The 13489-nt window shown below is 38.6% G+C and overlaps 1 protein-coding gene across 3 annotated transcripts in view; it reads left to right on the top strand.

The window, feature by feature from the left end:
- The window catches only part of arhgef10la (Rho guanine nucleotide exchange factor (GEF) 10-like a), a 130542-nt gene continuing 117053 nt past the window's right edge, over positions 1-13489 (top strand). For all 3 annotated transcript variants that reach the window (XM_085160896.1, XM_085160897.1, XM_085160895.1), the window contains exons 1-2: positions 1-422; positions 13098-13394. In XM_085160896.1, the coding sequence (XP_085017022.1) occupies positions 13103-13394 (292 nt within the window). In that variant the 5' untranslated portion in view covers positions 1-422; positions 13098-13102. The remainder of the gene's footprint in view (positions 423-13097; positions 13395-13489) is intronic.

Genomic DNA, 13489 nt, shown 5'->3' with positions numbered 1-13489 from the left:
TGTCTGGACAGCAGCAGGGGTCTGGAGAGTGGGAGGAGGGAGAAAAACCAAAGAAAGGACAAAATGAAACTGGATGAGCTGAGGGGTGGCCGGTGGGGGCAATAAAAAAAGAGAGGGGAGACAGAGGGAGGAACCGAACCAGGCAGCCAAGAGAGGCAGCGAAAAAGGGGAGGGAGCAAAGAAGGTTACCTCATCTAGAACTGTACACACGGTGCAGGGGAGAAGTTGTGGGAAAGTAAACAGGACAGGAGATTTCCAATCTGTGTTCAGCCACTTGCAGCCCTCACAGGAGACTATAAAGATGAGTGTGCTGGGACTGGAGCTGTGGTAAAAGCTGAGAGTTTATGGGAGGCTACCAGGATTAAAGGGTCATCAGGGAGTGCCTGAAGCTTCTCGGAGGACACACTACTGAGAACAAGGAGGTGAGAGGCATATTTGTTGTGTTCCAAATAGGTTCCCCCTTTCCTTGTCTTATTTTTTATCCTTTTATTCTGTCTCTTCTCCTTCTCACTCCCCACTCTCAGCATGGTTAGCATGTTGCAAAGACTGCAGCTTTGTCCAAGAGGGTTATTGATGGAGTGGAGTTGGGGGTGGGTGTGCTGGTTTGTGCCTCTCTGTCTCTCAGTCCGGCACTTAGAGGGGCAGCTGAATGGACAAGAAAATGTGGAGGAGAAGAGCAAAGGATGGGAATGGTAGATACCTGTGTGGCCCTTTGGCAGAGTACACACCATCATGGACGATTAAACCTGAGCCTGCCTCAAATAGCCAGCAGGGATACAGAGGATGAGGCCTTGTTATGATAGCAATTTCAGAGACAGACACCAGGAAGGATGAGAGAGGGATTGGTGGCTCAACCTAGACCCAAAACACCTACTGGCTGGTTTTTTTTTTTTTTGCACACTTCTCCAGTGCCTTCAGCTATAAAAAAGAGGCCTGATCCCGGCCTAAACCATTCCAGTTTGACGGTTGCTTCCCGGCGTACAATGGCCCCTTCTAGGATGGATTTCACACTGCCTCTATACACTCAGCAGAATAGAAAGGGGACACAGGAGGGTGGAGGGTTGGAGTTGGGGGGCCTAAGGGACCTCTGACCAACTAATTTGCATTTTGTGCTAGGGCTCTGTTTGTGCTTCACTGGCCGGATGTCCAAGGCATTTTTTTTAAAGAAACTCTATGGGCTCACTGTATCCGATTTTTTTTCTCCTTAGTCACAGTCCAGCACTTCCAACAGACATTAGAAATCCATTCATGCATGTCTTTAAACTACCACAAAGACTTTACTATCAGTGGACACCCTCTTCATTTTGCCAAACATTCACCCATGAAACTTGCACACATGCACTCACACAGTGTACACATGTAAGGCCTTCAGACTGAACTTAACAATAAGCCATTTGATAGTGGTTACACGCCTCCCAAATGTTTACCGGTGTACTGTATCACACACTGACTACATTCCCCTGGGATGTAGTCAAGAATTAGATAATTAACTAGTAGAACACATTCAGAACTGTTTGGATGTAGAAGCTTATCTGAAGTATTTTGTAGTCACACTAATGTCATGTTACCCAAACATGTCTTATCGTATTTCCTGTTAGCTCTTTTTGATAACAAATTCTAAAGCCAAGTCAACTTAAAAAAATTCATTAGCCTAATTGCCAACAACATGTTTAGTAGGTTAGTTAGTGATTCTGAACTGACCATTTTTCTGAATGTGAGTGTGAATGGTTAGTTGTCCCTCTGTGTTAGCCCTTATAATGTACTGGCAAGCTGTCCAGGTCCATCATGGCATATTCTGAATTACAAGTGAATGGGTTTACAAGACACCATCTCTACTTTTTTATTAAAGTACAGTTAGACCCATATATATTTGGACACTGACGAAAGTTTCATTTTTACCTGTTTACTGAAACATCTTCCAATTATAGTTATATAATGGACATAATGTGTAGACGCAGCTTTTATTTGAGGGTATCCACATTCAAATTGAGGGGTTCAGGAGTTTCAGCTCCTTAACATGTGCCACTCTTTTTAAAGGCACCAAAAGTAATTGGCTGCAAAAGGCAATTTCATGGGCAGGTGTGGGCAATTCCTTCGTTATGTCATTGTCAATTGAACAAATAAAGGGCCTGGAGTTAATTTGAGGTGTGGCACTTGCATCTGGAAGGTTTTGCTGTAAACAGACAACATATGGTCAAAGTAGCTCTCTGTGCAGGTGAAACAAGCTTTTCTTAAGCTGCTAACGGACAGAAAAACAGAAACAGAAAAAAACCCATCTGAGAAACTGCTACAATATTAGGAGAGGCAAAATCTACAGTTTTGTACATCCTAAGAAAGAAAGCAAGCACTGGTGTACTTAGCAATGCAAAAAGACCCAAACGTCCACGGAAGACAGCAGTGGTGGAAGATCGCAGAATCATTTCCATGATGAAGAGAAATCCCTTTACAACAGCCAACCAAGTGAACAACACTAAACTCCAGAAATATGCAGTCAAAATGATTGGGTGGTGTTTCATTATACAGATGGACAATTACCCAAAACATACAGCCAAAGGAACCCAGGAGTTTATTAGAGCAAACAAGTGGAATATTCTTGAATGGCCAAGTCAGTCATCTAATCTTAATGAGCATCCATTTCTCTTGTTGGAGACTAAACTTTGGACAGAAAGGCTTACAAATAGGCAGCAAATTTGTCTAACTACTTTTGAGCCCCTGAAATGAAGGGGTTGTGTTTAAAATGCTTTAGTTGCTTATATTTTTATGCAATCTTTTTGTTCAACCCTCTAAATTAAAGCTGAAAGTCTGCATTTCAACTATATCTGAATTGTTTAATTTAAAATTCATTGTGATAACATACAGAACCAAAATTATAAAAAAAAGTTGTCTCTGCCCAAATATTTATAGACCTAACCGTAGTTGGATCAGGTGACCCTGAATCCTTCCTTAGTTATGCCGCAATTGGCTCAGGCTGTTGGCAGTTTCCCATGATGCCCTGAGTGTTTGTTCTTCGTTCACCTCTTTTCACTTTCTGTGTATACACTCTGACAATGAAAGTTTCCCCTGTTACTTTGAGCTGCATAACTCTGTGTTTATGCATTTAATCATTAGTTGTTAAACTCAGGCTCACTTCCACAGTCTGGCTTTTGTCCAGTCTTCCTCCCCTCAGCCCCAACCGGTCGTGGCAGATAGCTGTCCCTCCCTGTGGCTGGTTCTGCCAAAGGTTACTTCATGTTAAAAGGGAGTTTTTCCTTATCACTGTCACCAAGTGTTTGTTAATAGGGGGTCCTTTAATTGTTGTGGCTTTTTCTGCGTTATTGAAGTGTTTTTACCTTGCAATATTAAGTGCCTCGAGACAACTATTATTATGATTTGGCATCATATAAATAGGATAGAATAGAAGTGCAATTAAACTTTTGAGCCATAAGGAAACATTTGTTTGAAATTCAGTGAAACTGAATATGTTTATTAATTGTCATCTTTTGATATACTAACCTTCATCGGTCACAGTAAGTGTCAAAACAAAGATAATGCTGGCACTCACTCAATAGTTCTCTTAGTGTGGGAATATATTTTTATCTTGTTTTTGCTTCAGGAACTATGAAAGGAAATGTGAAGTTTAAAAAGCTTTGACATAAAGCATTGACAAACAACCGGTGTTGGTTAAATTAAGGTAGGGTTTTCAAGGTCACTGACAATTTTGGAATTTTTGATTAGTAGTTTCAGTCAGAAATATAATTTTATATAACCTTTACACTACAGAGAATGTCTTTTGGAATATGATTATTCTCATACAGGATCCCCTTTGGTTTCAAAGTGGATTTTTTTAAGGGGGGATTTTGCATTTATTTGGACAGGAAAGGAGGCGAGAGCAGGGGAAGATGAGCAACAAAGGGCCGTGGGTAAGACTTGAACCCATGCTGCATTTCAACCATATGGCATATGGTTGCCTGCTCAATCGGTGAGCTGAACTGGAAAATTAAAAAAAAAAAATTTAAACTTGATTTGACTGATGTAATTGTGCGAAAACAACTGTGTTCTTTAATTTAGCTATTCAGCAGCAATGTGGTGGTACTTTGAAGTCTCTTTATGTACTCTGTGAACTATGTTATATGTACTCATGTATTTGGAACTGCTGACGGTACTGACAAAAAAGCCAAAACATAAAATCTGAGTAAAATAATTAACTTGGTGTCCTGTTCCAAACAGAGGTATGCACCTATTCTTTTCACCCCATAAACTATTTTCATCTTCAGCATTTCACTATTTACACTTTTTAAAAAAATCTTCTATGTTGTTTCTGCACAGATGTGCCAACCTGTCTGATACTGCTAAGTTATGCAAGTATAGAGATCTAATTTTGGAACGTAAGAAACACTAGGAACTAAACATTAGGGCACCCTGACCTCTGTAGTATTGACTAGTCTCTTTCTGGCAGATCTAATGAAACTAAGATTTCAATTAAATTACATGTTTAATGGAATTGCAGGAAGGTTTAATTGCACTATTATTAAAATAACTTCTTGAGATTTCGTAAGAAAACCAAAGACATTCTTTCATTTGGGAGCACATTTTCATATGTGATCTCTGATTTGATTGGCACATCAAAAGAGCAGCCACCCCTGTTTGTCACTGACAATGACAGTTTGCCTTGTTACTTTAAAGTGCACAATAGCAAACATCAAACAAACACAATGTCAAATCTAATGCTAAAGGCAACAGCAGACTGCAGAAATCTAAGAAAGTCACTGCACATATCAAAAACTGACTTGTCTGAGATTGTTTACATAAGACATTTTAGATTTACCTAAGTGTAGTTACTATTGTTGTTCTGTGGTCCCAGTTGCTGTTTTTATTTTTACGCTCTAGCCTGGAGCAAGATCAGATAGAAGAGACTGACATCTACTTGGAACTCAGAGGAAAGCCACTGAAGAGTTCTTATTGGCAACAGGGAATTATTCCCGCTACATTTGGATGCTCCAGCATTAGTCTGTATTATCTTTAATGTGGACAAAGAACAAATCAACAAAACACTTGCAGCATACATCATACAAGCTCATAATAGCACTTCACACAGGAATTTTTTTTTGAGTATTTGATGTTACTGGAGAATTCCCCTTTATGTATCAGACAACTTTGATATTTAGAAACACTTGTGATAAATGTTAAGATTTTTCAGGCGTGTCTCTGAAAAATCTAAGGGGGTGTCTTTTTTGATGATTATATGCAGTAGACATTGGAGACATTGAATCTAAAATGCAAAAAACCTTCTTCCTGGTTTCTTATTAGTTTTTGCATATTTGTCATACTTACATGCTTCAGATCATCAAAGCATAAACAAAGATAATACAAAACCCAGTTTATAAACACACATTTACTATGGGAGAAAAGCTATTAGTAGTGCAACCGATCAGAAATCTCATGGTTCGGATCGGTTCAGGATTTTAAGTCACCGATCGGATCAATTTTCGGATCAACAAAAAAAGAACAAAAAATTAAATATTTACTTATTTACTTAGTGAAGTATTTTTTGCCTGTTAAAAACATTAAACTCAATACTTATTTCACGAAATTATATAAAAACAAATTATGGTACAATATAGGGCAATACAGGGCTTTGCATCTATTTTATTTATACAGTGTCAAATCACAACAACAGTCGCCTCAAGGCGCTTTATATTGTAAGGTAGACCCTACAATAATACATACCGCTCATTATATCGCACTCCGCTGTGACATCTACGTGACAGCTGTCACGGTCACGTAGCTTTCCGTTGCCCTGGAGATCCACCTATTTGTAGTTGGGCAACAGAAGATGCCTGGGACAGTTCAGCCATAACTTTAAACATTTCCTGCTCATACACGCTTGGAACGATCTTGCCGGTGTTGTGCCAAAAAGTGATTGCCTGCCAAAAACTGATTTCCAATGTTTCCGTGTATTTTTTATGTGTAATATCTTTATGTATGTTGGTAAATAGACTTCGGTGAACAGCGTTTACAAAGGGATTATATATAGAATTAAAAAATGATCTGTTTTTTTCAAGTATCTTTACAGCTCTGTGTTATTGTACTTACATTATAACCAATCCGGTCCTTTATCCTCGCTGAAAATATTTTTTACAGAACTATTGTAATATTTGCTGCAATTTCTGCTGTCCAACTACTTCTTACAAAAGAAATTTTTAATGTTAATGATATTTTTAACTGCATAAATAAAGGTTATATAAAAGTCACTGCCAAAAACTGATTGCGGCTTCTACCTTGTTACACGAATGTTGTTTGTGGCTATTTATGACTTTATGTCATCCATGAGGGATGCATTTAATATATGTTTCTCATATTATATCCCAACAAGTTACTTATAGCAGTTTAAATACGAGTAATCAGTTTTTGGCAAATACCGGAAATCACTTTTTGGCAGACAATCACTTTTTGGCACAACACCACTAAAGTGGACGCGTAGCGTGGCTCAAGCGCGTTCATCACAGTTCAAACCCCGTGTTTTGCACAACGGAATACGGCCTCCCGTCTACAGCTAAACACCCCAATAGCTTTTGTAATAACTTTAGCCCGGTCGGATTGGGCAGGAAAGGGCTGCTTAAATACCGCAAACTCCTCTGCTCCTCCACTTGGACCGCTAGCGCTGGCCATAACTATCGCTTGACAGACCCACCACGCGCACCATACACACACTTTTTTTCCTTCTTTTCTGAACCTTCGGATCACGTGCGTGCCGCACCCTTGTAATCAAGTGTTAGCAATAACTGCCCATGAGTCTTTCACATCACTGCAGAGGAATTTTGGCCCACTCTTCTTTACAGAATTGATTTAATTCAGCCATACTGGAGGGTTTTTGAGTGTGAATGACCTGTTTAAGGTCGTGCTTACACAAATCTTGGATGAAACTCTTTTTATACGGAGGAAATATATCAACATTTGATACAGGCAATGTCTTTGGGCCTTTGTTTTCTAACATTTGAGTTGTAAGGTGAATAACACCATATTGATTAAAATGTTCCTCTAGACCTTTGAGTAATTGCTTTAATTCACTTCTAATGGCTGACTGCAGGACTTATTGAACTTAACCTTTCCTACTTATGTTTCTGTCAAATCCTTCAACTAGTGACTTATTATTAACCTCACAGGTAAATCAAGGCATATAGAGACACCCAGATTACACATAAAATCATCAGTAATGGTTTTGCAAAAGAACAGGTGAAAATAAAAGAGAAGGGAATTAACATAGATACTACAGTAATTTGGGCTAGTTTGCATTAATCAACAATCCATTTCAAGCCTATGCAGGTACAGCAGTCAGTTTTACACATTTTTGCAGATATTTTATACTTAACATACTTTATGTTTTGGTTTAAAAAAAAAAAAAACTACTTCATGGATCAGGATATTCTTCAGCATTTGAACAGTAAGGGACACACTTGTCTTGCCCACTATTGTGCTGTGTAAACAAATGGGATATGGGGAAGTCACAGTTAGTCCTACTGTTTCCTTGATTAATGTGACATCACCAGCAAATGTGCTGTTGTGAGCTGACATTACCACCAAATCTCTGTACAGCAGAGGGCATATGAAGGCCAAAATGGTTCTTGAATGATTAATATCTCCCCTTATGTCTGAACAGTGAAAACATGACAGCAGATCTGGGAGAAAGTAGGAATAAACGATCAAAAATTTGTAAAGATAGCCCTCTTATCATATTGTGCTTACAGTGTGTTATTGTATTGCACATGGCCTTTGGCACAGGCGCCTTGTGAATCTCTCGTGATCAATCATAAAGTATAAACCAATAAGACTTATCTTCTGGGTTCAAAGTCTTTGGTAGGGCAAGTCTATGTGTAAGCAAATCCATGAAATCCACAAATGTCTGTGAACAGCTTCCCACTCAAATTGTTACGCCTTTTGACAGCCAAAGAAAGACATATTCCGTTTGTTCTCAAAGAACTGTTTGCAGTTACTAAATTGGCCAAGTTACATTTATATCTCCTGATAGGAAGTCCACCGGGATGCTGAAGAAAAGATGAAGAAGGAAGGAATGCCAGCGGCAGAATCATCTCTGCCTGGCACTGTTTGTTCCTGTCAATGGTCTGCTAGTCTCTCATTGTCTGCTGAGTGTTTGTGTGCCACTTTCTGTAAAGGAAAACCCTAAAGTAGTGGTGCTCTCAGTGACTCTCTGTTGGATCTTTCCAATGCTGTTTATTCAGTCATCACCAGCTGCTGTTCTTTGCTTTTGTCTGTAGATATGTACAATATAGTCAGCCACTGACTGTTGGCTGTGAGGTTTATCTGTATTTGGTCTAGTACTAAATAGGAAGCCCAGCAGTTGTTTTTTGTCTTCTAACTTTAAACTCTGTGATTTAATTTCATTTTTAAAGAAAATTACGCACCCTTACTGCTTTGTCAAGTTGTTAAGTAAACTGCAATAGAGAGATGAGATGGAATCGTGGAGCACAAATTGGATGCCAGGGACCCACAAGATTTCACTCAGTAATCAAAGACGGCACACTTTGAATGGAAATAAAATGCAGAAGAGAACAATACTAAATATGCAAATCCAACAACTGCCACATTTAAAGTACGACAAGGTTTCAGCTACAAGGTACTCTGTAAATGTGTGTCCTGGCACAGCCTAAAAAAGACACGCATTTTGCACTTTCCCTGTACACATACATCCCTCCTCTCATTACCACATTTGGTGCACAGTGAGGGAGTTTTCAGAGCCCTATGTAGGTCAGGGACAGGGTGTGTAGGAGTTGGTTTCATCTCTATTCTGTGATGTATCTCATTTTCCCCACAAGAATAGCTTTCACACAGAACCACTCCTGGGGCTCTTTATTTTTCTAAGCTTGAATCTTTTTGATGGCTTGTCCAAATGCTTTCTTTCAAAGAAAGTTTGCTCAGAATACCTGTCATTTTAATTCTGAGGGGGCTATTTCAAGTTAAAGATTCTGGGTTGCAGTTTTCTATTAGCATTCACAAGCAGAACCTTTGTTTAAACCACCAGCTATCCTGTTGTCTTGAAATAATTCATAAACATCAATATTTCCATTGTCATTCATGTGTTGGCTCAGACCAAGTCTATAGTGAAGAAATGAGAATGATTCTCCATCCAGTAAGGCTTTTATCTGTGGAAGCACAACAGCAGAAACTTTCCAGTAAACTTAGTGTTAAGCTTGGCTGATGTTTATTTTTTCACTACTTTATAGTTTTACCCTACTGACATTTCAGTCTGGCATGTGTATGATAAAGATGGTGAAATTTACATTCACCTACATAAATAAATAAATACATAAATAAAAGGAACCAGTATGAAGGAAAGGTATGAACAGTGGGCAGACTAAATGATTGAACTTTGCTACTTGGCTAGCTGACACCAGATAGGCTACTATGTTAAACTATAGGGCTGTTATAATGATATATATCGGGTGACGATATAAAAACGTCTATCGTTTCATTTTACGCTATCGTTTGTTCCGTGGTGTCGCAAAATAAACTGCTTACGGCAATATTGTTTCATTGTTTTGATGGTCACTGTAGTGGCTATATTAATTTCTTAAAGTTCTCTCTTTCTCTTATATTTCATATAACCACACTACGGACGGACAAGCGCCTGTTTTTATGCGTTGTTGTTAGCAACAACGACGGTAACACCATCGCGTGTCCGCTTGTTTATGTTCCACATAAACCTTTCACAATAAAGCTCAAGATCCTGTTGAGACTTTTCAAAATAAACTGAATCACGTGAAAGAGCAGATTTACGGATGAGAATTTAAAAAAGAGCCGCCAGGTGCTAAAAAATAAACCTTAGACTCAAACGTTAGGACAGACTTTTCCCCGCAGCACGCCGTGTAATAAATACTCACAAAGAAAACGGCGGCCGTTACAACTTATGTCTAAAAATGTATAGTTTCATGCATCGGTTAAAACACTCGACTCCAGCTACATGACGCGCAGCTGGAAACACTTCCCGCAAGACGAGCTGCCCGAGATTCACAGAATTTACAGAAAATGTTACATTTTTGTGATTTATATCGTTATCGTAATTCTTATATCGGGATATGAGATTTTGGTCATATCGCACAGCCCTATTAAACTAATTATGTTATCAAGTGCTACAGTCAATGACTGGCACTGTACCCCAACAGTTCCCCTCCCCCATTATAGCTATAAACAAGAATACTGAAAAGTATAATGGGGGGGGGTCTGTCCAAGCCTTTCCAAAAGGGTCACTGTTGACCACTCAGCTGAATTCTGCTGACATACTTTTTCAACTGTAAATAATACTAAGACATTCAGTTTCATAAAGAAAAAGATAAACACCATTGCTGATAAGTTATTGCACTAACAACCCAGCTCATGTTCATTATTTGGGGTAATAGTAGCTCAGCGCTATCACTTAGCTTAACTTAGGAAGACACTGATTTCGGAGAACATGAGTGTATGCAATTCAAACTTTGGGAAGTACCTCTCATAAGAGGTCATTCATCAGCTCATGAAGCCGTAGCTTTAAAACATGATCTCACTTAAAAATTGTCAAACAAACGGAAAAATGTTGAAGAGATTCTTTGCTGACAGTCAGTGACCCCAACTGTTCCAGTGTGTGGTGCGTTTATTAGCTGACTTCTGCACCTTGAGAAAATGTGTGTGGTTGCATAATGGTTCCTGATGTGGTTTTATAATGTTTTTTTTTTCTGCTTGCTTTTTTTGTATTTGTGTGTAACGCCCAGAAGTGGTCGAGTGTGCATGTGTGAATGTAAGTGACACTATCAGTGTAAGTCTCCTTTCTCTCTCCCTGTGAGGTTTTACTCTCTTTAGTCGCAGCTTTCCAAAATAGTCCACAAAGCAGTATCTGTGTTGGCTAGCTCACCTTTACCCCCCCAAATTTTATTAGGTACACTTTAATTCTCACAGTCTCACATTTCAACAGGTAGCTAGGCTCGGTTAAATGTTCCACCACCATCCCTTGGATGGCATTTTTATGTAGGAATGTACATTACGTGACCTTAATACAGGTCATGGAATCCAGTATCAATTTAGTAGAAAGAGGACGGTCTTTTAAAAAAATGTTTTTAAAAGGGATTTCTAAATACACCAGCATAATGCAATACTGTGATATTGCACAAACCCTATTGAAACATTCATGCATTCCTGCTAGTTCTTTCCTTTAAAAAAATCCTCCTTTCTTTTACAAAGAGATACAGCCATAATCCAAATGTCTAGTGAATTAATCAGTACCTCACCGCAGTGACGAATGTAGAAACAATGCTTTTGGAGGACAGAACAGAAGTTTTTTCATCCACAAAAGAGTCATTGTTGAGTTGACCAGGGAGTGGGCCGAATGGAGAAACTGTGTATGTGGTACAGAGGTTGTGAAAGAGGTCAAAGGCTGTGTTGGCATGCAGTTGTTAACAAGCAGAGAACCAGTTTCTGAGGAAAGGCTTGTGCTCTCTATTAAATTGTTCTGTTTTATGTTAATTTAAATACCCACAAATGTTCGCAATATTCCAACATTTTCCTAAAACTATTGTTAAGTTTTGGGGACTTGAATCAGTCCTTGTGTTCCTTAAAAAACACTTCCAAAATCACCATTTCCAGTCTCTACAAAAATGCATGCTTAACTTTATCTAACACTAACATGAGGTAAGTCAGATGAATCAACACGATAGCTTCTTAAGTTAGTCTACGGCCTTCCTCTGCAGAATATCCTGTGTTCCCAGAAGCAATGTTTTTCCTTTTTTTAGCAGCAATGCAAAGAGTGAACTATAATAAAACACCAACTTAAAAACACATTCAGTTATTTTGTGTTACTTTAATTACCCGAAAAGGAAAATGGACAGAAGAAAGAACAAAATAACACTCTAGTGTTCATGTTGGTATGTTATTGGTGTTTTAAGATTAAAATGAAAACTAATGAACCTACTCTTCAAACACATTTGCTTTAGGATTGAAAGCCATCACTAAACCAGAAGCACAGCACAAATAAACATCATCCAAATTGAGCTGTCAGCATGCAGTAAAAGCTAATGAGAGCCATAACAGACATTATCCTTGTATCCAGGTCAAACAAAATTGCTCACAATGATTTTTACAATCCTCAAGCAACATGTTTCATGGCTGTGTTCCCGTGCATCCCGTGTTTAGCTGTCATTTTCCCAAAGCAGTCTGACAAACTGCCCCCCTAATCCCAGTTCCAGCACTGGAAGCAGTTTGGTGCTAATCAAAATGCAAAGCAGATGCTGGGTTCAGGATTGGTGCACTAAAATGGGCCGAAATGGAGTAAGTACAACATATTTAATAATTGTGCGCAGCAATTTAGTACCTTATGGGAATGTGTGTCATAGAAATGATAAAACAACAAAATAAAACACAATTTTGAAAGTGTGATTGCAAAATCACAATGAAATGGCCTTTATTATGTGTACCAGTATGAAAGATTCTAAAATCATAATGTATTTATTGAGAAGACAAGATGAATTTGGCTTCTTCTTACAGTGTTCTCTAAGCATTCATAAAACAGTTATCTGTTGTGTGAATGCCTTCATTTCCTTAGTATTTAAAAAAGTGTACATGAATCTTATTTCTACAAAAAAAGTCCACTGTTCATCCTTTTGTTCTGAACACACTGCAAGGTTAAAAGTTCATTTTTTCCAGATTGGTGTTGTTTAGTACAACAGAGATCTTTATCTCCTACTTCTTTGTGTCTCTTAAGCAGCTTTGGTATGTTTGCAAAGTTAAGATGACATTCCAGTCTTCGAGCTTATTTACCTTTTTGCCTTGATCCTGGTATTAAAATTGCAGTGATGAGAGTTAAAACAACATATTTAATGTCTGCACAATGTTTTGTGATGGAGCAGCTTATTATTAGACTTGGGGTGATATAACCACCACCTTTTCTCTGCTTTCTACTTGGAGTGTGTTATCACCCTGTCATTCAGTGCGTCAAGTAACCTTATCTTTTTCAATGCTGAGATCTTTTTTGATTACGTGGACACGATACTTTTTCTTGTTTTGTTCTCTAAGTTATCATCTGTTATGAAAATGCTATAAACAAAACCATTTACACTAGACGTTTCACTCTTTTTCAGCGATTATGTCTACTGTGGTGTCTCAGCAACTGCTAAAAGAGGATGGAGAGGATGATGACGAGGAGCAAGGAGAAGAGTTTGAGTTTGATGACAGTACGGATGAGGATAAACTTCAGGAAGACAGTAAGACGGTCATAGACTGTGTCAAACCTGTCCAAGCATCAAAGCATGAAGACAACGTGACATCAGGCAGCGTCTCTCAAACATTTACTGACAGCACACTGCTTCCTACAACTTCACCTTCTGCTGGACCAGACAGCGTTGCCACCAAGGATCCAGTTTCAGTTTCTACCACAGGTAACTAGTGTCCAGAAGTAAAAGGGGTATCAGGCAAATGCTCGTGTGGCTTCTTAGTTATGTATTTTGTAAAATAATAAATAAATTCTACAAAA

The sequence above is a fragment of the Neolamprologus multifasciatus genome, chromosome 5 (genome assembly GCF_963576455.1).
Source record: "Neolamprologus multifasciatus chromosome 5, fNeoMul1.2, whole genome shotgun sequence".
Taxonomy (NCBI): domain Eukaryota; kingdom Metazoa; phylum Chordata; class Actinopteri; order Cichliformes; family Cichlidae; genus Neolamprologus; species Neolamprologus multifasciatus.
This window is presented reverse-complemented; position numbering and strand designations above follow the sequence as displayed.